Source organism: Aulonocara stuartgranti (assembly GCF_965226115.1).
Source record: "Aulonocara stuartgranti genome assembly, chromosome: 2".
NCBI lineage: Eukaryota > Metazoa > Chordata > Actinopteri > Cichliformes > Cichlidae > Aulonocara > Aulonocara stuartgranti.
Window position 1 is genome coordinate 25,130,027 of NC_138940.1, and position 22,765 is coordinate 25,152,791.

Below are 22,765 nucleotides of genomic sequence, written 5' to 3' on the forward strand. Positions count from 1 at the left end.
CAGCAGAACAGCTCGGAGCCACAAATGACTCGTGTTTGACAAGGTTACAAGTGTGCTTGAAGGGTAAAGTTAGCACTTCTTCGTCTGCAGTCTGCTAAACAAAGAGAAGGAACTCGCCTGGCCCTGTCCAAAGCCAAGCCCACCTAGCTGCTCCCTTAAAGCGCCTATTATGTCTTATTTGCTTATCTTAGACAAGAACCTGTTGCAGAGATGATGATGTGACCCTGTCTGTACTTGCCTGGGAGCAGAGTTTCAGCTGGCTATTCTACTTGCGCAAGTAGAGGTTTTACTGTCAAAAGCAGTAGATTTTTTTTAAGAAAGGACAGCCAGATAGGTACAAGGATTTCCGCGCGGCTTCCAGGCAGCTATATAATGGGAATAAAACCTTTTTAAATGGGAGAGAAGTCTAACTCCAAGTTTCTTGTTTCATAGAGGGGACTTGCCTGATAGTTAGCAAATAAAAATAGTAGTAAAGTAAAGGTAGAGTTTTTCATAAAGGGTTTTGACAAAACAGACAACTGTGAGAGCAAGGCACAATCGCACAGGTAGGCATACCATGAGTCACTCTTTGACGTTGCCATGATTTCACAATTCAGATAAGCAAAGTGCAGACAATTTCTAACACAGGCCTCCAGATAGCAGTCTCACAGGACCACTGATCCTAACCTCTAGAAAACTGTTTTATTTTATTTTTTTCTGAACACACTATGACAGTGATATCTGTTGTATTGATCTTTTTGGAAAAAATGTGCCATTAAGGAAAACATTTAATCTCCTAAATCCATAGCTGACCAATCAGCATGCATTAGCAGAATGCTAGGATTTGCTATGAGAAAAAAGGAATCATTTCAGACACATGACGAGTACTAGATTTGTGAAACTAATAAATAACACTACTGTGCAATCTTGATCCGTTGGGATTGTTAGGAAAGAGGTGCAGTGATTTATTGAAACATGCAAGCATATGTAGAACTACAGTATATAAGGCAAGAGCAGAGTTTGTGTAATTCCACCAAGCTTGAAAGTCAATATTTGGTATGACCTCCTTGATTCTTCAACACAGCCATAGCCAAGCTTTCTTGTGATTTATTTAGGTAGTCTTCAGGAACTGTTCTCCAGGCTTCTTGAAGGACTTTCGAAGCTCTTCTTTGGATGTTGGTTGCATTTGTTTTGTTCTCTGTCAAGATGATCCCACACTGCTTCAATAATGTTGAGGTCTGGTGACTCATAGTGTTCCATTGTGTGTTTTTCTTTAAAGATGTGCTTTTACTGCTTTGGCAGTGTTTCGGATCTTCATGCTGAAGAATACAAATCTGACAGTACTTTTTTTTTCTTTCTTTCATGATTCAATCAGTTTTAACAAAATCCCCAACACCACTGGCTGAAAGGGAGCCCGAAACCATGACAGAGCCTCTACCGTATTATATAGACAGCTGTAGAGGCTGTATTATTCTGGTGTCTTTACCTTACAATGTAAAGCATCTTGAAGTGACTGCTGTTGTGGCATGACTGAAAATGAGTGAAAAAAAGGAAACAAAAAACAAACAAACAGTTAAAACACCCTTCAAAAGGCTGGATAACTATTGCTCAAGACCAAATTACCAGAGAGTCTTTTGAAATAAAACATGAAGAAATGAGGGATGGCTCGACACTGTTGGTACTCTATGCAGTGAGTACTACTGAGCACCCCAGCTGGCATTAACAGGAAGTGAACAGGCTCTGGTGGTATCAGTCTTCATACTTACACAAGCACCTGGAAAGCAAATAAGGGCAGTTGCCTAAAACAAATATTCCACAGTCTATTAAAAGTGTAGCTAGTAAAGTAATAAAAAAGAGGAGGCTGGTTTTGATTTGAAGTTTAATTTTAGTGACAAAAATCAAAAATAACAGTATTCAAAGTCTTCAACAACCCTGGATCTTTGTCGGCACGTTAAATCCTTTGCAGAGTGTTTTATCTGTGAGTGATATAATCTCTGGAGCTACAAAATTATTAGATTACCATTCTAAAAGTATATAAATAAAAAGCAAATGCAAATGGATGACTACAACTCTCATCCTAAAACATTTAGTCATTGTTCTATTGCAACGGGTAGAAAAGCAGAAGGACAGAACCGCCGTGATTGCACATTCTTTTAGGTTATCGCACAGCTGCACAGTGAGATGAATCTATTGGTGATCTTTGACAAGTTTAACCAGAGTGATCTGATAAATTGTACATTTGCGTTCTCAGTTTGGTTTTCATATCTAAATCAATTGTTGTAAACTACAGGTCTCTTAGTTTCTGTGAGAGAGCAAGAAAACAGGGGCACAGGTAAACAAAATGCATCCCTAAGCCAAAAAAAAAAAGAGAAAAAAAAGCAAAGCGATGCTCGCAGGCTCACACTCTTTTTCATCTAGTCATTCTCACTGATAAAGTGTCATAAATGATATGCTATACCTACATTCTACTCATTCAGATTGCTGGTGCTGCACAGTCATACCTAAGAGAGCGTAACAAATAAGGCAAAGCCAAAATTCTCCTCATTATGTTTTACTACTGCAGCTCTGGTCACTAACGGTCACGCCATCCTTCATCCTTTAGGCTTAACAAAAGCAAAACACTACTGTATGACAGTCTCTATTGCTTGCACCCCACACAAGTTGCACACAAGTTTATCAGTCCAGCGTGCATAATGTCTCTCGGTATCCCAGGAGTCCATCTGGTGGGACCAGAATTTGGTTTATCACGTGAGGGGATGTAGAACAGGTTTCTCGGGCATGGCAGTGTAACTGTGTAGGAGTCTTCGTTTCTATCCGTCCCCTCCTACAGTTAGTCCGTCTCCGACTCTATGGCAGTATTCAACACACGTCTGTATGTTATTAAAACAGTCGCGCCTGTTTTTTCAGTTCATTTCTCTTCCACAGAGCCAGCCGGTCAAACTCTTCCACGGTCATACCGAACACTTGGACAAACTCCTCTGGGGACAGGTGGCGCTGGAAAAACACATCATAGCAGAAATTAAGTCTCAAATTCTAGTCATGGTTTTGGGATTTCTTTGGCCGTTAACTTACTTCCAGTCTGGCTCTGTCTACATCTTTGGGCAGCCTGTTGCGCCCTCTGGTGGTGACGATGAGCGACTCATAGGGGTAAATCTGCAGGATAAAGGAAAGGACACACGCACACATTTCAGATACCCGGGTACAAAAGGAGTGGAATTTCATTATTTTAAAAAAGCCTTACTTTGTGTTCTGCTGGGAGAAAAGAGAGAGAGAAAATGAAATCAGTGCAATTGAAAAAAAGCATGTTAGATTAATTGCTTGGCTCTAATAAGGTGTTTTTAGGTCATATTAAATTACCTCTGCTTCCCCAGTTGACCTCGCTGCCACTGTCATATTGGTACTGGTAGCAATCTGCACTCTGAGGCTGAGGAACAGAGTAGGACAGTGAGATTAACAAGAGCAGCGAGCTTCGGGGAATTAACTAATAAAACAGCTTGAAAGCTGGTCGAAGGTAGTAATGAAAAGTGTAAGGGGCCAAAAGAGTTATTTGAATTAAGCCAAATAATATGTATGATAGAATATGTCACAGCTATTCATGCTTTGCCAGGTTCAGTGTGATCTCACCCGCTGGATGCCGTTGCGGCCATATCCCGGTAGTGAAGCTGACTTACAAACAAAATCTGAAGCAGAAAAAAGAAAACACATCAGCATGATATCAGTCTAGCCATGAGCTGCTTAAATGTTCAGTTGTTTTCATGCATTCTGGCGCCATAAGATGGCGCTCATGCCTAACCTAAAACAAAAAATATCTCCAGATGTGTGCAAATGATGCTGGTCGAAGAAGTATTAAAACTAGCAGGAAAAGATCAATAATAAACTGATGCCTTAAAAAAAACAGCTATTTAAATAAATCAGAGCCACATATTGAAACGCTCTGCAGATGAACTTACCGCTATCGGTGCTGTACTGTGACCGAGGAGCTGTAAAATAAACAGATGATACGATTACCTGTTACAAAAAACAACAATAATAAAACAATAAATGCTGCAGCACATGAGCCTAATCTAAATTCATGAAAAACCTCATCAGGGAAAATAAGTGTAGAGCTTTGACATCAATCTGTCTTTTATAGGCTTGACAAAAAGAGGAATTAAAGAAAAAAGGGGGGCAAGTTCCACATTCATCAAGCCCTGCGAGGAACGCAAAACATCAAAGGGGCAATAAGGCCAGGGAACATGCAAGCATCTTTTAAAAAACGAGAAAAATAAGATGCACAAGTGTGCAAAAAACACACTACATGCTTCAACATCTAACTGCAACACCCAAGCTTGCACAGTTACAAGCCTTTGTTGCCTTTCAAACACCACCAGCGAGCCGAGTCCCATTCAGCCCCGCTCACTCCCATTTGAGAAGCGGCTTTAATGAGAGATCTTACCGCTCATAAATAAAACAGGATATGGGACACCAGCTGTGAGAGTGAGAGAATCACATAGATGCAGGGGTAGATGGAAGGGTAGATCCACCCATATGGAACAATTTTGGAGAGAGAAAGCAAAGGGAGCAGGAAAAAACCTGTCTGATAGAGATGAGGTGAGGCTGAATGTCAGAGGATAAAATAACCAGTAGCTTATACACTGTATGAGCAGCGAAGTGCGACTATTACAAAGAGAAACAAGTCGGCATGTGACTTTGTGACATCTGGAATTTCAGCACACCTGGTTGAGCACTCTGTTTCAGTTAGCTTGAAATTTTCTTAATCAGTGTGATCAGATATCCCTCCAACACTGACAGGCCACATCTGCCCCTGCCGCTGGCCTACCACAGCTGTTAAGCACACTCATCATCATTCCATCTCAATACACCACCCAGCCTCCAGCAGCGGCCGTGACCCTCTGTGACCTGCATCCGCAAACCTCATCGCCCTCGCCCTCACAACGCCGGCGACATACTGAGGCTCATAAAAAAACCCTTGTGGCAACATATAGGGCTGTACAGAAAGACAGTCATAAACCTGCTGAAACAGAAGAAACCAGCAGACAAAAGAGGTGGATGTACTGGGGGTGTGGGGGTGGGTGGGATAGGTGGATCCTTACAGCCATTGATGGTGTTGTTGTACGCCGTGGTGCCATAGCTTGTTGTGTTCAGTGTTTCCTTGCTCCCGCTACGAGAATTCCTCGCGCTGCCCCAGGGGTCGTTGTCATAGGAACCAGATCTGGCTTTCATCTCCTCCTTTAGAATCATCCTCCCGATGCCACTCCCAATCTGCGAGGAAAGAGGGCGAGGAGAGAAGCAGAAGGTGGAGAGGAAACAATGAAGGACGCGTTGTAGAATTAAACGAAAGACAGAGAAAGAGAGCAAGAGAAGCAAATAAGGAGGACGGCACAGGCGCCGTGCGATTAAAAAAAGTGCATTTATTTATTTATGGGTGATTTTCTTTCTTTTCTTTTCTTTTTTCTTTGAGGTGGGGACTTACTTCAGTGTGACGTTGAAGAAAAGAGAGAAAATTATGAAGCTCTTACTCTTTGAAGACCGTGACTCCAAGTCTCTTCATCTCCTCCCGTGGAGAAGCGTCTTCTCGGCGCCCGATAGGCTGGGAGAGGAAAAGAGATGAAAGAGATTCCCTTTATGAATTTTGCACTTTCGCGGGGAGCACAGCAACAGTGCGAGTAAATGGATAAACATGACAATATGGCTACAAAATGAACCGCTCTCCCATGTGTGCCATCGGTACACTCTGAATAAGTGAAACAGCAGTGTTTCGTACCCCTGGGGGAGCTGCTGTAGGGGTAGTAGTCAGACTCTGACTGGCTGTATGGCTCTGGAGAGTAGGTAGACAGTCTGGAGGATCTGAGGATGTCCTCACTGGTCCTGCTTTTGGTGGCTGCATCCACGTGATTGTCTGTTTGAATTAAGAGAGAAAGAGGCAGAACCAAAAGAACTGGCCTGTTAGAGGAATAGTTTGCCTGTTCAGTTTATGGTCGGGAGCTAGATGGGAAATTATAAACCATTCTTATATCTGTTAGTTCAATATGATTCTGGAGTCACTAGAGCAGGGGTGGGAAATTAATTTTCCTAAAGGGCCACATGAGAAGTCGGGACTGCTGTGAAGAAATACATCAACAAGCTTATAAAGAGAAAATTAATAATGAGGAGAACTGAGTTCAGCTTATTGGTGCGACCCTCAAAAAACAGTCCCGGTTTCTCATGTGGCCCATTGGGAAAATTAATTGCCCACCTATGTTATTAGAGGGTCATCGCAGCTTAGCACAAAGGCTGGAAACTTCACTATGATGACAATCCTCTGGTTTTAGTAGAAACCAGATATAAACAGGATCTTGCAATACCAGAGTGGAGAAATTAAAATAAATGTGGATTATTTCTTGGCTTGCAGCAGCGTACTCCTGGTGTCTATAAACTACAGGAAAGATATGGTGCTTGGTTTCTGAATGAATTACCCAAACTAGATTGTTAATGAGCTTTAGGGCCTTGCGTTTTACACACCCAGGCTAGCTGCTTCACCCTGCGTCTACTCTTTCTGTCAAGCTAAGCGAAGATGTTTCCTGGCTTCATATTGAACAGACAGATACTTAACAAGATTGGTATTGATCTTCTCATCTTGCTCTCAGTGTGAAAGGAAATTTCCCAACATGTCAAACTATTGCTTTAAGACGGCACGCACCAGCAGCGCACTAACAAAAACATCTTAATGAGCGTCACAAAGACGTACAGCGATGAAGCGCATTCACTCCACAGCTTCACACTTATGATATCCAACGCTCTTGTCAGAGAAGATCAATATTCCGGCCAACGGCGGGAAAATAGCCGTTCTGTTAAAAGGGAGTTCTGTTACGGCTCAGCCTGAGGCTCACATTCATTTCACGAATGGTGTGAGGTGGCGATATTGATGCCACTCTGCACTAAAGCATAGTCAACGGAAGTCAATGGGAGTGACATGCGATGTAATGTCGCATAGATCGCTCTTCACTCTGTTAGCCATTAGCCATGCCAGATCCAATCCATGGCCCATTGAATTCCCATGTACACGATGCACGACACCAACACATATTCAGAGCAATATTGAACGCTCTTGATACTTCTGTCAGAGGAAGTATGGCTGCACAACACTGAATGCGAAATACAGTGACACACACGCATGAAGACAAATGAAATTCTGTATCTATTCACTGACGGTAACTGAAACAGTGAAAGGAGGGAGATACTTACAGAGGCAAGGTCACCGGGTAAAGTGGAGCAGAAGGTGGAGGGAAGTGAGTAAAAGTGATTGGATGCAATAAAAGAAAAAAAGAGGTGCAAAGATAAAGGGCAACATTATTGGAGCATCCAATGCGAGTGCTTTGCTACCCACACGGAAGGCATACATGTATATGACTGGGTGCTAACTGATTAGTACATAACTGGCATTTGGCGAACAAAGCAAATCTAAAGTACATGTATCTGCTGTGGCCTTGGGTTTACATGGGGTGTGTTTGGCGCTGACACAAGAGAACATGTTAATCAATGGCTATTCAGGAAGACATGAAGCACAGGGATCAATATCACTGATGTATGAGTTAAATGTCATTATTCAAACAAGGCGAGCTAACAAAGGCTGCCAATTACAGTACATGCTACTTTCTTAATCATGTGTAAAGGACTGCGCGAGGCAGCATCGTGACCAGTGATGTACTAATTTTTAGAACAGAGACACTGACGGGTGACGGGAGTCGACACGCTGCTCACTAACTAACCCCCACACACACACATACACGCACAGCACGGAAAAGCATGCGGGACAACAACAGAGATAAGACTGTCCTCAATCAAGAGGTCTTATGACTCTCAGCTGAAAAGGCCTTTAAAATGCAGTTTAATGAAAGAGACTCTGTTACTGATGCACACTACCCAGAAAGTTCAAGCGCATTTAATTGCTGGGCCTTGTGAAAAAAAAATCCCCCAAAAAACAGCATCTCGTGTTAACCACACCATCATGCTATCTGAACGTAATAAAGACTTTAAACAACAAGTCTATTTGTTTTCTAGAGCTGGAACACTTGTAACAAATGGTTTAAGCCCACATTAAAAAGAAAAAAAAGAAAAGGCAAGGCCGACAAATAAAAGAAGACTCCACAGCAAATCTAAAATTCTGTTACAAAACAGTTTTTCCAGTGCGCTTTGTTCCATTGTTCTGTTCTATTCTGGTGAACTGTGTTGTCCTCAGAGCCCTCTGTACTCAACGCTTCTCACGCCTGAGCAACCTTCACTTCATTCATGGCCCGTTCCAGCACTATTTGCCAACAAGAACCTGTCGGGAGCTGCATATTCATATGCTTGTGGCATGCACACTAAAACATCGCTCTTTTATATTCACTCAGCGCCGCTAATGCGAGAAGTCTGACTGATCCCCTTCCTCAACTTTGGAACGAGCCGCGCAAGTCAAAACTCTATCCCTTTTGTGCTTTTTCTAGCACTTCTAATCGTTGCTGTTTTTGTTTGTGCAGGCTTCGGTTTCACTGAACAGCTGGAACATCGACACTACTCGAAGCTGAATGGCGAGAGGCCGGTAAACACATCTACATCGGGTTAAACAAAGCATGACTAAAACTGACAGAAGGACAGGCAGGCTAAGGCAGGACTAACTGCACTGTACCCGTTCTCTTATAGATGGGAGGCTTCCTGTAGATGTTGGGATCCCCTGTGGCTGAGGAGAGAAAGAGGAGATGAAGACGTGAAACATGGAGGAGTAAAGGAGGAGAGGATGCGAACTACTGCCAGGCGAGGTAGGAGGGATGATTGTAAAGAAAAGTAAATATGCAGTATGAGGGGAAGAATATGCCAGATTGATTATGTGTTGTATAAATATACAACTTTCACATTTTCACACACGCTCACTCCTGAGGAACTTAATATGACCTTTTTTAAAGGACTTCCTTCAGTGAATAATGGCTGATGAAATCTTCTCTGTGAAGTGAAAAAAGAAATAAATAAATCTGAGAGTAGTGTGAATGTGAGGAGATGAGGAGTCCTACCTGGTACATGAAAATGTTTAGGGGGCTGGTTTGTGGTGGGTGTGCTTGGTCGCCCGTCTTGGCTATAATAAGGTGAACTCCTGCCACTCTCAGAGCCTGCAGCCAGCCATGGCCCAATCACAGCGAAGGAAACACGAGCATGAAGGAAGGCATCAGCACATGCAGATGAAAGCCAAACAACTCAAAAGTGTGTTTAAAATTACAAGGTGACACTCAGTAACCTTTCTACTTGTGTAACAACAAAGGTTATTGACTTATCAGCAGCATAGAGGGCTGTTTAGAACTGTAATTAGTAATTACAGCCTCAATGCACATGTGTAAGAGTTAAATGAAATGATAGCCAAGGAGCAACTGCAGCAAAGGTGACAGTCAAGCAGCTACTGTGGCAGATATTTGTCACCAGTACAAATATATTAGGGGCTATTTGTCTTAACTGGTAATGACAGATGGAAATGACAAAACTTTGATCTCTAGTAAAAGGAATAGTTTGACATTTTGCTTTTGTGCAACTAGTTGGACGACACATTTGAGTTTATTCATTGTCTTTATGCTAACTATGTGGCTACAACTTCTACAGGAGCTTCTAATTAAAAGATTATTACTTAGTTGTTATGTGACTTAATGAAGTTTCCAGCAGCTGGTTTCCAAACTTTCTAAAATAGACATCTTACCAGGGTAGCCATAGTGCTGTGGAGAGCGAGGCATGATGGGTGACATGCCTTGGCGACTATAAGTTGGTGAGTCGATGTAGCCGGGACTGGAGCACCGCCTTTGCTTTATATCTAGGCTGTTATAGTCCTAAAAGGGACAAACAAAGCAAGTCAGGTGAAAGACGAGCAAACAGACACACAGCTCACCGAAATGACAACAGCTCACTTGGGTGAACTTGTACTACATTCACTGCTACGTTCAGAGTGTTTACCTGAGAATAGGGAGAGAGAGTCCCAAGTGACTGCAGGGGAGACAGGAAAAGACAATTAAAGTTTCAAATTTTAACGAAATCAACTCATTCAGTTTCTTAGATAACCACTCTGAAGAAGAGGGGCTAAAGAAAAGAAAGTAAGAAAAAAGAAAATAGGGCTTCATGACTTTGTTTTCAGAATACAAATGTAGGAAACAAAAATGAGATTGTAGGACTAAAGTAAATAATTCTGAGAAAAATGTCAGGATGGAAAAAAAATTGTAAATTGTGATTTTTTCTCAAGATGCTGAACTGAATCTGTGGCTGTAATCCTCTTCCATACCTCTTTCATAGATTTCAAAAGCTGACTGATTAAAACTTTATTGCTCAGTTTCCCAGACACGGAGTCTAGACTACTTTCAGTTTAATTTTTCTTTTCTGTTTTTTCAAAGACCAGGTTTAATCCATTGTCTGGGAAAGTGGCTATTTATCTTCTTTTTAGACTGCAAAATCCAAATGAGGGTTAGCATGCATTATTTCTTGGTTGAAGCTTGCAAGGTTTGCTGTTTAAAACCCAAACCGATCACCTGCAAGCTCTTTCTTCTTGAGAAGACAGATGTGAGAGTGGCATGAAATATAATCAAAATTTTAATCATGAAAACATAATTTCCTGTAAGTATGTTTACATTTAATTGCACATTTGCACTACAAATAACTGGCTGCTATGTAAAAAAAGGTCAAATGTTTTAAACAGTTCACTCATCCACAAAAGACAGTTTGATTGTTTTTCACCTTTAAAAGTACTTCTGTAAACATCACATCAGTCAAATACCAAAACAAATATCAATAATTTCTGGGATTATTTTTCAAAAACAGAAAAAAAAATCGAAAACTAACAAAATATGCCCAATCAAACTGCACGACACCGACTTTTGATCTTCCTGAAAACAGACGAGTGACGAGTGCAACGCTGTGTTTGACCTGGAGTGTGTGGCTGCAGTACCTCCCCATAGCTGTAAGTGTCTAGTCTGTCATCAGAGATGTATCTGTGGTACGGCTGGTATGAGGAGGATATGAGGTCTGGCTGTTGGACCTCATATATGGCTTTGACCTTTGGCAGGGCAGCTAGGTCCTTATAATCTAGGATCTCATTCTCCACTCTGGCCTGGAGAGAGGACACACATACACCCACCAAAAGACAGCGCTACAGCAACAAGACCCGACATCAACCACATGGACAATGAATGAGAACTTCACCAGTGATAGCAAGCAGATCGTGAAACAGTGAGAGCCGTAGAGGGGGGGCAGAGAAAACTTGATGAGGAACACACAGGTACAAACGAACACGCTGCAGGAGCTGACAGCACTATAAGCTGTTGACCTTCAGGATATCAGCATATGTCAGAGAGAAAGCAGAGGAAGCACAGACAGCAGGAGAGAGAAAGAGAGGGAGGAAGCGTGGAGACAGTATGGATGACAAGCGTGCTTACACTGCATTTCCCCCTCATCCATCACCTTAAACAGAAAGGTCATTGATTATGAGAAGAGAGCAGGGCAGGGCAGGGCTGAGCAAGGAGCAGTGACTCCTGCTTGCATGCAGATAACCCCTGACATGCTAATACTGCAGTGATATACAGCAACAATTCAGACAGCCAAAAAGGCAGGACTTACAAGTGCAACTGCTAAGCACTAAACAAAAAATAAGGCCTGGCTGACACTCTGATGTGGTTTTCAGCATAAACACTGCTCAAAAAACTTAAAGGAACACTTTGACAACACATTAGATTGGAGGGGGAGATCATGCTGGATATCTAAACCAACATGGACTCTGTAATGTGTTAGAAACGAAAGGATGCCACATCGTTTAATGGAAATGACAATTATCAATCTACAGAGGTCCGAATTCAAAGACGCCCTGAGAATCAAAGTTAAAAAATGATGCAACAGGCTAGTCCATTTTGATTAAATTATATTCCAGTAAGTCAAAGGGGCACTTAGTAGTTTGTATGGTTTGTATGTTGGGGCAGGCTGCTAATAACATGACAGATGGTGCCTGGAGGATCTCCTTGCAGATCTGGAAGGCACCATCAGGGCATCACTGAGCTCCTGGACAGTCTTTAGATCAGACATTCACGCCAGTGCCATGCTGCAGGTCATTTTGCAGCTTTGAAAGTGCTCATCCTGTTCCTCCTTGCACAAACCAGCAGATATCAGCCCTCCTGATGGGTTAAGGACCTTCTGTGGCCCTGTCCAGCTTTCCTACAGTAACTCTGTCCTGGAACTCGTCCATGCTTTTGAGACTGTGCTGGGAGACACAGCAAACTTTCTGGTACATATTGAGATGCAACCACTGTAGGGTCCAGAAATCGCCTCATGCTACCCCTAGTGGCACTGACCATAACCAAATGCAAAACAGTGAGAAAGCAGATGACAGAAAAAAATAGCATTGTCCTCCAGCTGTAAAACCATGCCTGTTTTGAGGGTTGCCACTCTAGTTGTTAATTTCATTAACACTAAAGCAGTTAAAACTGATTACCAACCCCCTCTGATATTTAACTGAGCAGATCAATATCACAGAGGTTTAACTGACTTGATGCTACACTGCAATTAACAAGTGTTCCTTTAATTTTTTTACTTAGTGTATAATGAGTAGAGTGTTTTTTGGTCATTGAATATTGAAAATGAGCATGAAATATCCAGTCAGGTTGAAGACAGTGACACATTGTTTCCACAATTTTGCCATTTGATTTGAAATAAAACTGAAGAGAGAGATTCAGTAAAGGACCGACAAAGCTTTGCAAAAGGAGCAAACCCATTGTTTTGGCAGTTCTTAAGTTCCAGACTTCAGGCGGTCCTTGCAGCCAAAACAGTTTTTTGTCATTAAAGCATTAAAATAATCAGTTTATAAAATGCTTATATGAATTTGAACTTTTGAACCGCCCCCTGAAAACATGGGAATGTGTATAACAATAAATGAAGCAATGCAGTTCAACCCCTTGAGACTAAACGACAGGAGTTCAGTCACACCGCAGTTGTTTTATTTCAGATCTAATGGGATGTCTGGCACATCAGCAGTGACAACAGAGGTTAAGGACACAGACAAAGTGAACAGGCCAAGGGAGCGAGCAGCCTCTCTTATTTTGTGCTTGACTGTTCAAGCCTAAGCATAGTGCTCGTGATTCTAGTGTAGCAAAGGTGCTTCAAGGGTAGGCTCGTGGCAGTGTGGCAGCCAAAAGTGACTAAAAGCTGCAGAGTCACAGGTTACTTACACATATAACTCTACTAGGAGAGCCTATTGAGGAGCCCGGGGGAGAGATGGAGGCCTCGGACAGGCGTCTGTGCTGTGGGTTAGAATCAGACAAAGAGGGAGTTAATTCACATAGTGAGGAAGTTTCACTCTATATCTGTGGGCTTCTCTCTGTACCACTGTCAAATGCTCTTAGGACTGTTTCAACTAGTGCTCCGTAAACACAAAGACTGAATTGAAAGTCCAACTCACCCTGAGTCTCCTCTCTGCTCTCGCCGCTTGCTTGCATAACGGGTGCCACACCTCGCATCCTGAGGAGCAAGAGAAAGAGGGCAGTCACACAGTTGCTGGGTGTTCCCCGCATGCCGTGCGTTTTCTAAAATTGGTGAGCACAATCTAAAACATGCATATGTGTGACTACTCAACCTGTCAGGTACATTTCCTCGCCCTCTTTGAACATCATGTTGCAGCGGGCGCACCGAGCGCAGGTTGGATGGTAGTGTTTCCCTCCTGCCTGTGTGATGAGGAGAGGACGTGGCTGAACGTAAATCATCGCCACAAGGATTTTCACAGATTGAGGGCTAATCTAAAAATCGCACCCCGCCTAGCAGAGCAGGTCACTGTTTCCATATGTTTTTTATGCGCTTTATTTGGCCACCGGTAGCCTGAGAAAGTATTAGGAGACCAGTGGATTGCCTGAAGCTGTTTCATCAGCATGCTAGAAACCACCCATTCTCTCCCTATGACATAATTAGAGCAAAGATCCCCGTAGGTCAGTCACATGAGGAAGCATGTGTATGCATGTGTATGTACAATACAGAATCATGTAAGTGAAGGACATGTGAGTGTGAAATATGCCCTTGAACATGCAAGGTGCCTCGAGGGGATAAATCCAAGCACACGGCGCAGCTGAAATGGACACAGAAAAGTGATCACACTCCTGATGTTTCTCACATGCAACCCTGCGGGGCTGATGGCCGAGGCGTGGCCCCATCCCATCACCTCTGCCTTCCCTAAACGCACCATTCGAGAATTTCTATTTATAGAGGCACTGCAGACGAGGAGACCTGAACTGTGTCAGCTGAACTCCCACGGCATGCAAGTTAAAGTGGGTGTGTTTGTGTGCACGGTGAGGTACTTTATATCATTTCAAGCTGCACTGAATCTTCCTGGTGTTCATAAATCGCACGTTTTTACTGGATTTCCAAGAAATCGGTTGCACCTGATGAGCGAGCTCCCTCCAAGAACTCCCACTGTGCAGCAAGACGCTCAGCTGTTTCCGAGACACATCTTAACCGCGCTCCCTATCTGCTCAGGTTACTACGAAAGGGGGAGGATGCAGCACTTCTGTCTGTTTTCCAAGCAGTGGAGCGTTTACTATCGGTGGCCAAACGGTATCAGTTAAACAAATGCTGTTACCATCTCAAATGAGGAACCTCTGTGGTGGCACTAACAGGCTGCTAAATTTATTGCCAAACTGAGACATTAAGTGAAACATAAGAAAGACGGTTTTATGATCCTCCACCCTCCACTTTCCCCCTTTATGTCTCCCCTCCTCCATCTTCTATATAACTACTCATTAAACTAACAACCTTTGGCTGTGTTAAGTTAAAAGGAAGCGCTGCGCTGTGGGGAAAAAAAAAGTCTAATTATCGACACAGATGCAGAGAGATTAATCCGAGTGTTTGACGTCGGACAGCATAAATGAAAACAATACTTTTAAACAGACGTCTGTGCGACTTATTGGTATCTGTCAATGTGCCAATAATCAGCTCCTAAGTTTTTCTTATCCTTAATGAACTGCATTTTGCATATGTAGGGCTACAAACCTCTGCATGAGACTTCCCCTGAGTCAGTCTCGATGCACGCTGCATCTTAAAGAAGTGCATCATTATGTGATCAGAAACTGACAGAAGACCGAATGCAAGCGAGCGCAGATACACATGTTCAGAGAACAAACAACACAGATGCAGTGGGAAAAGAAAGTGAGAGAGAGACTTGCAGCATGAAGGCTGACATGTCCCCATGTCTATAAATAGCCTAGAGAGGCTGACAGTCAGGAACAAAGCACTTTACACCAGCTATTCTGACAGGCGAAGGAGCAAAGGGACAACAAGACCCTGTATGTGCATGTGTGTGTTTGTGTGTGCGTCTGACAAAGTTTTACTACATCTGCTCCCTTTCCTCAAGTCCCCTCAGACGCAAGACGCCCACCAGAGACTCTTCCAAAACATTTAATTAGCATCTGCACTTTATCACTTTCATTATTTCCAGCCCTGCTCTCCTCATTACTCTCCCTTCACTTCTTTCTTAAGCCCAACTCCTAACTCTTTGCTGTAGATCCTTTGCTGCTGACTCCTTCTGCAATCTCTTAAAAAACTGCTTCACTCTGTGCTTTTTTAATCCCGCTTTCTGTGTCTCCCTCTGACATCACCCTTCACTTTTTAGCCTCTGATCTTTTTTTTTAACTCCCTTTTTGTCTCCCTTCTTTTCAAAAAGTTGTGCCTCAGTCTAGTTTTTTTTAACCTCCTCAGAGTGGAGGGTGGTTTGTGTTCTCTTTGACCTCAAGTAGAAACAGTCAATCTGCTCGGATGTTCTGTCGGGCGCGCTCGACGTGGTGCAGCTCAATTGGTTTCGGTTTAGTAAAGCTTCACAAAATGTTTTATCACCCCCTCAATCTTAAGTCGGTCACTCCCTGAAGCGCAGCCGGGCTTAAACTCCGCAGAGGACGTGCAACGCGGCCGTTCAATTACGATAACGCTGATTACGCTCCGTGGTTCACTCCAATTTGGATTTCTGTGCTGCTGCTGCGGTGGGATCATCTAATGTTGACATCTGGTTCCGTTCTCACCTCCAAAACCCTTCCACTGATGTATCTGCTGCAGGTCTCACATTTCACCCCATACTGGGCGTGGTAATCTGCCTCACAGTATGGCACTCCATCCCTGCAACATAGAACATATAAAAGAAACTTGCTTGTAGAGTGTCAACGACACAATTTGCCTTGTCTTGGGGAAACGGCAGATAAAGAAGGACAGAGCAGTTGTTGGGCATTTTGTTTCTCTCTGTTTTCCTTCCCTTTACACACTCACTTGCTGATGTACTCTCCAGTGAGGACCATATTGCACGTCCGACATCTGAAGCAGCTGACGTGCCACTGTTTGTCAAGTGCCAGGAGAGACTGACCCTGCTTGATCTCGGCTCCACATCCAGCGCAGTCTGGAGAAAAAAAAGAAAAGGGAAAGGGAGGGAAAGAAAGAGGGACGCAGAGAGATAAGATGTTAAAATGTTGTGGAGTGGTAGAAATTGTAAGAGACAGAGAAAGGCAAAATGAGCCCAAGGACTAAGTGTACATCTTTAAGCACTTTCTGAGCTACTAAGTGCAGTTTTCATCACTGCCACCACCTTAAATAAAACCTACTGTGCTTTTTACACTCCCCTAAGAGGTCCAGGGGATGTGGGAAAGTAACAAAAAGTGTCCGGGTTAAAAAAAAAAAAAGGAGACAGGGAGGCAAAATTGTTAAATTAAAAGTTTTTATTAAAATTTCTATCACTAGTTAAACTAAGAGATACGGGCAAGCCGATAAGTAAGGAATGCAACAAAAAGCAGGAGTTCATCACTAAACTGAAAAGTTCATGTAAATCAAAAAAGGGTAAATCAGCAAAGCACACACTCGTCTCCACAGACCACCACACACAGCTCACTAGCTGCACAACCAGCAAGGTTCTCTGATACCAAAGTTCACCTTTCTCTAGCCTGAAGTACATTAGCTTAATTGCTGATTATACAAGCATCGTTTTTGCCCTCAGAAAGATGCTTCAGCAGGTGTTACTGACCAACAGGAGCGTCGGGAGGCTTAAAAAAGGGTCAGCCCTCTGTTTGTTTGTACTAGATGGAGGCTTGGTTTTAGCTTAACCTTTTTGACCCGCTCTGTTACACAAGAGAGTAAGTCACTCTAGGGACCACTCCAGTCTGCTTCGTCAGCCAAGACAAATTGTGTTTTGTAGTGAAAAACTGCAGTGTGCAGTGCAGGCTGGGTTTCTGGCGTCCAAATCAATCTTAAAAAGTGATTTAGTGGTGATTGTGCTGAGTGTAAAAGGGCTGGGATTTTAGTCCCAGACCGTTCTTCTACTGAGTCATTATACACTTCTGATTTCAGCCACTGGATGAAATAGGTATTAGATCATCTAAAATTACGTACCAATGTTTGTGATAAAGAGCAGCCGGCTATGGACGCATAAAAATGTACAATAAAGAATGCAGGAATGTTGCTGCTCACCACGGCTTTATCTGTGATGTCAAAGCAGTTTTTTAAATGGTAAATGGTATGGTTCTTCTTCACACAACTTGCCTTATTTAGCCATGCGCACCTGGCTCAGACCTTAAAATACATTCAGTTTTAATTTCATTTTTTATATATATAATTTGTTTTTTGGTGAACGTGTGTGAATACACACTTCTCAAAGTGCAGAAATAGCCCCAAAAAAACTTTTAAAAAAGTAACTGCTTATGACCCAAAACATATAGCCTCATCAATCATGTAAGGTGGTGTGTTTGTTATTGTGTGGGTAGTGTGAAAAGAAAATGAAAGGAGTAGGCGAGGGGGCTGATACGCAACAAAGGTGCCCAACAAAACTGGGGAAGTTGGATTCATGTCATACACACTAAGCTCTTACCCCACTGTAATATATCACGTTAAAATCTTGAATGAAATGAATTCGAATCCACGGTTAATTACAGCACTGTGTAAAAAATCTTATGTCGCCCCTCATTTCTTTATATTTTGCTTCCACTGGTGTATGCATGTCCAGGTTGTACCCCGCCTCTCGCCCTATGACAGCTGGGATAGGCTCCAGCGCCCCCCGCGACCCTGAAAAGGATAAGCGGAAGCGAATGGATGGATGGATGGATGGATGGTGTATGCATGAGAAAACTTTAATAATTACTTAGCTCTGTTTTTTTTTCTTTTTTTCCCTCTAAGAATTCTGCAAACTAAGCGTTTATTTACCTTCTTAAATATCCCGATCGTTATGCAAAATGAGGCAGTGCATTAGTGCGTGTGCCCTATTCCGTCCACACACACTGCATCCTCATAAGACAGAGTGATGAACATGTACCTGGGGAGCTGTTCGATTTTTATTCTGCTGAATGGAGCAATTTGGGGAGGACTGTTGTTCACTGCCTATACGCCATCTGTTGTTACTGCACAGCCACTGAGCAGCAGACTGCTGTCTGTATGCTATGCTTAACAAATGATTCACTATCAGTCACTATCCTGCTGCTGTATCATAGTAATTTGTCATTTTAAATAACGAGAAGGAGAAAAATAACTTTACTAATAATCCCTCTGGGAAATTCCTGCATAACAGTTGTGGAGGATTTGCAGAAGGAGGAATTACGCATATCTGAATGAACTGAGGAAGGAGGAGCTCTCTGTGACCTTCGCTGAAATATTCTGTCTTTATTAGGACTTTTTCTGAGTGGGCTACTCTTGCCAGCAGGATGACTGTGCAGACTGTGGGAGACTTCCAAGACAGAGCTTAAACACCAACTCCTCTCTGCTACTGCATGTAGATCATCCAGCTCTGGTACCAGGAATAAACCAACCATCTTAAAAAAAAACTTTAGTCTCTACTTCCTGTCATTCATCCTCAGATTTTATCATAGACTGTAAAATAAGATGGATGCAGGTGACATCACCTGTAGGTTTCGAAAGTTCTGTTATGAAGCATCTAGATGAGCGTTAACACCTTTGCCAGCTTGGTCTAACTGCTTGCTCAAACCATGACAAACCATTAGCCATTAGTGGTTTCCTACCACAGATAATCCTAAATTTTAAAACACAGTATGACTGAGATTAAAAAACAGACCACATTTTTTATTCAATCTGACTCGAAATGAGTGACTGACTCAGCAAGAGCTTGTTCACAAGACACAGTTCGTTAGGACTGGAAGTCTTTTTGTAGTTATAGCTATCGCCATCTGGTGCCCTTCAGATAGAATGTGAGATTAAAGCACTTTGACATTAACTTAATGAGTCTTTAAAACAGTCACAAACCCAACATCACTAAGGCTAGATTCATTTTTTATATGCAGTCAAAGATCTAGTAACACACATGGTAGCAGGCTCATGATTCCTGTTAATAAACAACTGTGAGCATGCAGTGAACAAAACCACTAAACCCTGTATGTTGGAAATTGGCAGGTGGATTATGTGTCTGTTTGTGTTGCATAATTCTCAGCTGGCAGATCAACGCGGCAGGTCACTCCGCTGATTTGACAGACACACGATTAGCTAAATGAGCAAAGTAGGCTTCGTGGACATGTCGCATTAGCTTTAGCGCACCGTAGCGCCTGGTGGCCCTAAACAGAACGGACAGAGCGGGGTGGGCGCTGGACTTACGGCTGGGCCCGTGGATCTTGATCGGTTCATTTGACTTGACAAGTGTGTGGGAGCACTGCTGGCACACGCAGTCCTTTCCACTGAACGTCACCCTGTCTCCGATTGGAAAGGGTTTACTGAGGAGGCAAAAAAAAAAGACAGACAAGAGAATTAGAAAGCGGAGCACAATGGGCGTTAAAACGCCTGCAGTAATTCTGTGTTTACATCCAAGTCTACTGTATTCATTGAAATAACAAATGGGTGCTGGCAGAGACATGATTCGGTGACAGACAGGCCATAATCCTGCTGACACAAGCTGAATGCGGTCCGACATCCTCTATGAAACTGAAAATACATTTTCATTGCACAACAGTTTGCAAATGAAAATACATTTGCAAACTGTTGTGATGATGAGTTAATAGGATGCTGATTGTTACAGGAGCACCTGGCTGCTCTGTGATTAAAGAGGCGATAATGCGACAGGCTTCTGAAAGGAAAACTGGCTCTCTCAGTGAGAATAAAAACTTATTAGGGAGACTTTGTGGAGCGCATACTAATTTTAATTGCCTATTGCTCTCTCAGTCTAGCCATCCAGCTTGCCCTCCCTACACTGACGCCACCAGGTCACCATTTTCAAGGCTTCAAAGAAAGAAAGAAGAGCAAAAACATGTGCCTGCTGACAGGCGGAGAATATGACAACCAGGCAACACCAATGAAATCAAATTTGCCACATCACGATGCACTGTTTTGACTCGCTTTCCTCTCTTTTCAAAGGAGACAGATTGATTTCCTTATGACCAGGGACGATATGAGAATGAATGGGGAGCTAAAAGGCTTAGAGAAGGCTGTGTAAAAAACATAGATGGCAGTAATCCTTTTACTCCCCCACCGAGCCCTGGAGCCGGAGCCAAGACCCAGAGGGAGGCTTGAGTCTCCAGTAGAGGCCCCAGTCAGCACACATGAGTGCAGCACATCCATGTAGTCACTTAAAGGTGCTCAGACCATGTATAAAGTCTTCTCTCTCTGTGTGTCTTTGCTAACAACATATTCGAGACTTGCTCCTCTGTGCATTTATTTTATTCACAAAAGGGCACCATCCAAACATGAGAGCTGAGCTGCAGATACACAAATTATGCAACAAAAGCTATGGTAAACACAAGCTGCTGGAAAGTGATTTCACTAAGGCTTTATTTTGAATGTCACTCTTCGGCTGTTCCAGAGGTTAACTGCACATTTTAAAATTCAGACATGTGTCCATGCGAATATTTGTGTCCAGCTCCAAGCACGACAGACTAAATCTCTTCTACATGTCTGAACATAGCATTCACATTGTATAGTTCAGCAGAACGAAGCACCAGAAATGCTGTGATGGTGCAGAAAAGCATCTCCGCGCATTTGTGACCTTGTCTTTACCTGTGTGTTGCTCTCACTCCCTCAAGACACTCTTGCCTTGTCAGCCCTTTGCAGCGCTTTAAAAATTTACTCTGTTTACATATTTAATGCTTTCTTTTTCTTAACTGGCCAAAAAAGTAAAGCTATTTCTGGCTTTAGGGGTATGTCCTCTTGCTTTGATCACCACTGCGTTAAAAATACGTTCACGTGTAAAAGTGAAACTTGCATTCGGACTCCATTAAAGCTGAAGCAGTGATGACAAAGAAGTCAAAGTGGAATAATGATGAGGAGACAAAGGAAGAGAGGGCGATGTGGCTGATGATTAAAGAGCGCAAAGATTATTATTTGTGAATAATGCGAATGACGAAGAAGAAGCAAGAGCAAAGGAGGTGCGTCCAGAAGGAAGACAGGAGTGAAAGATGAGGGGAAGAAAGGACGTACAAGATGGAACAGTCAGCAATGTGACAGGGGGCAGACGGAGCATGAAAGAAGAGATTCACCCTTTGGCTTCTTGCTGTCTCTTCTAGTTTACTCCACATACACTGACAACACATACACACACATCACTGTCACTGCCAGCGCTGCTCCACTGCCTGTCTCTGTCCTGCTGGTATCATTTCAGTTTTTTGGGAGGGGGGGGGGGGGGGGGGGGTGTTTTTTGTCTTTTGCCCACAGCTGCTGGGTCAGAATGTGTGTTTATCAGGCAATGTCAAGCAGATACCCGACAACAATCTCTACTCTACTGGAAGACGATACTATAAGTAAGCTAAAAGGCTGCTCGCTTATTCACAAGGAGGCGCCACAGCAGGTAACTCTGCATGTTTGATTTGTCAGATTTTTTACGCCCTGATGCCCTTCCGAACGCAACCCCGCAAGGGATTTGTGTCTTCTCCCAGGATCAAAGCAGGGATCTTTCGCTTGTTAGGGGAATGTGTAAACCACTACAATATGATTTACTCTGGATACTGTTAGTAAAGATCCTTATAATGTAAACAACACATTAAAAACCAGTCAGCAAGTGAGAGGGTGCAAATGAGAGACAGGTTATCCCATATATGCAGCATGCTCTGAAGCGAAAGCGAGGGACACGGTTAAATAAAATAAAGAAAGGAGCCAACATTGATGCTGAGATTTCATTCTGAAGGAGCTTCACATGAACACTGATGGAGTTCATAGGAGAGATGACCTACTTTTACTAAACCTAAATGTGCGATACACCAGGTCAGCTTTCTATCTTTCCTACACTTGAGCTTTCCAATCACACATTTGCTGACATTCAGAAGATGAATCATGAGTTAATTATTAAATCCTCCATGAAAAAAGTCAGTCAATTAGCCAATTCTTGTTTTTAAAGATGCAACTTTTGCTGCGTCACTTCAGGTCTTGAGGCTGAAAATAGTGACTCATAGCCGAAAAGTAAAAAACAGTCATGCGTTTCTTATTCAGTGCCTCCACAATCTGTTTGCTATTTCCCGTCGTCTCTATCATGCTGTTCTCTAACAAATTACTAATGAAGTCTCACAGAATAGACTGAGAAAAGCACAGATACTCTAAAGAAGTCAACCGGCAGGTCTCACATATCTTTTGTGCAATACATAAAGCAGCATGCTGAGTGCATGCTGCAAATAGTAGCTACCAATAACAATATTATACTGTTTATTTGTTATAATCATACATATCCAATTCCAAGCTAATCCAAAATAACTAAGGTAACTGTTGCATAGGCAACTTTTAATCACATGAAATTTGTTTATTTATAAGGAACCCCATTAGCTTCCACAACAGTGGTTGGTAGTCTTCCTGGGGCCCAAGCCATCAAATACAATCAAATAAAATG

At 42.7% G+C, this 22,765-nt stretch overlaps 1 protein-coding gene across 8 annotated transcripts in view; it reads right to left on the minus strand.

Moving 5' to 3' along the window:
* Nucleotides 1-1,844: 1,844 nt before the first annotated feature.
* The window catches only part of ablim3 (actin binding LIM protein family, member 3), a gene marked incomplete at its 5' end in the record, with an annotated part of 50,242 nt that continues 29,321 nt past the window's right edge, over nt 1,845-22,765 (minus strand). Inside the window, 20 exons of one of the 8 annotated variants that reach the window (XM_082544497.1) lie at nt 1,845-2,973; nt 3,052-3,132; nt 3,221-3,228; nt 3,337-3,403; nt 3,604-3,659; nt 3,930-3,959; nt 5,073-5,241; nt 5,499-5,569; nt 5,744-5,878; nt 8,627-8,677; nt 9,006-9,101; nt 9,677-9,803; nt 9,928-9,957; nt 10,910-11,071; nt 13,176-13,247; nt 13,406-13,464; nt 13,580-13,667; nt 16,005-16,098; nt 16,246-16,372; nt 19,558-19,673. In XM_082544497.1, the coding sequence (XP_082400623.1) occupies nt 2,860-2,973; nt 3,052-3,132; nt 3,221-3,228; nt 3,337-3,403; nt 3,604-3,659; nt 3,930-3,959; nt 5,073-5,241; nt 5,499-5,569; nt 5,744-5,878; nt 8,627-8,677; nt 9,006-9,101; nt 9,677-9,803; nt 9,928-9,957; nt 10,910-11,071; nt 13,176-13,247; nt 13,406-13,464; nt 13,580-13,667; nt 16,005-16,098; nt 16,246-16,372; nt 19,558-19,673 (1,753 nt within the window). In that variant the 3' untranslated portion in view covers nt 1,845-2,859. Of the gene's footprint in view, nt 2,974-3,051; nt 3,133-3,220; nt 3,232-3,336; nt 3,404-3,603; nt 3,660-3,929; nt 3,960-5,072; nt 5,242-5,498; nt 5,570-5,743; nt 5,879-8,626; nt 8,678-9,005; nt 9,102-9,676; nt 9,804-9,927; nt 9,958-10,909; nt 11,072-13,175; nt 13,248-13,405; nt 13,465-13,579; nt 13,668-16,004; nt 16,099-16,245; nt 16,373-19,557; nt 19,674-22,765 lie in introns of all 8 variants that reach the window. The other 7 variants (XM_082544496.1, XM_082544498.1, XM_082544500.1 and 4 more) reach the window with 7 other exon arrangements.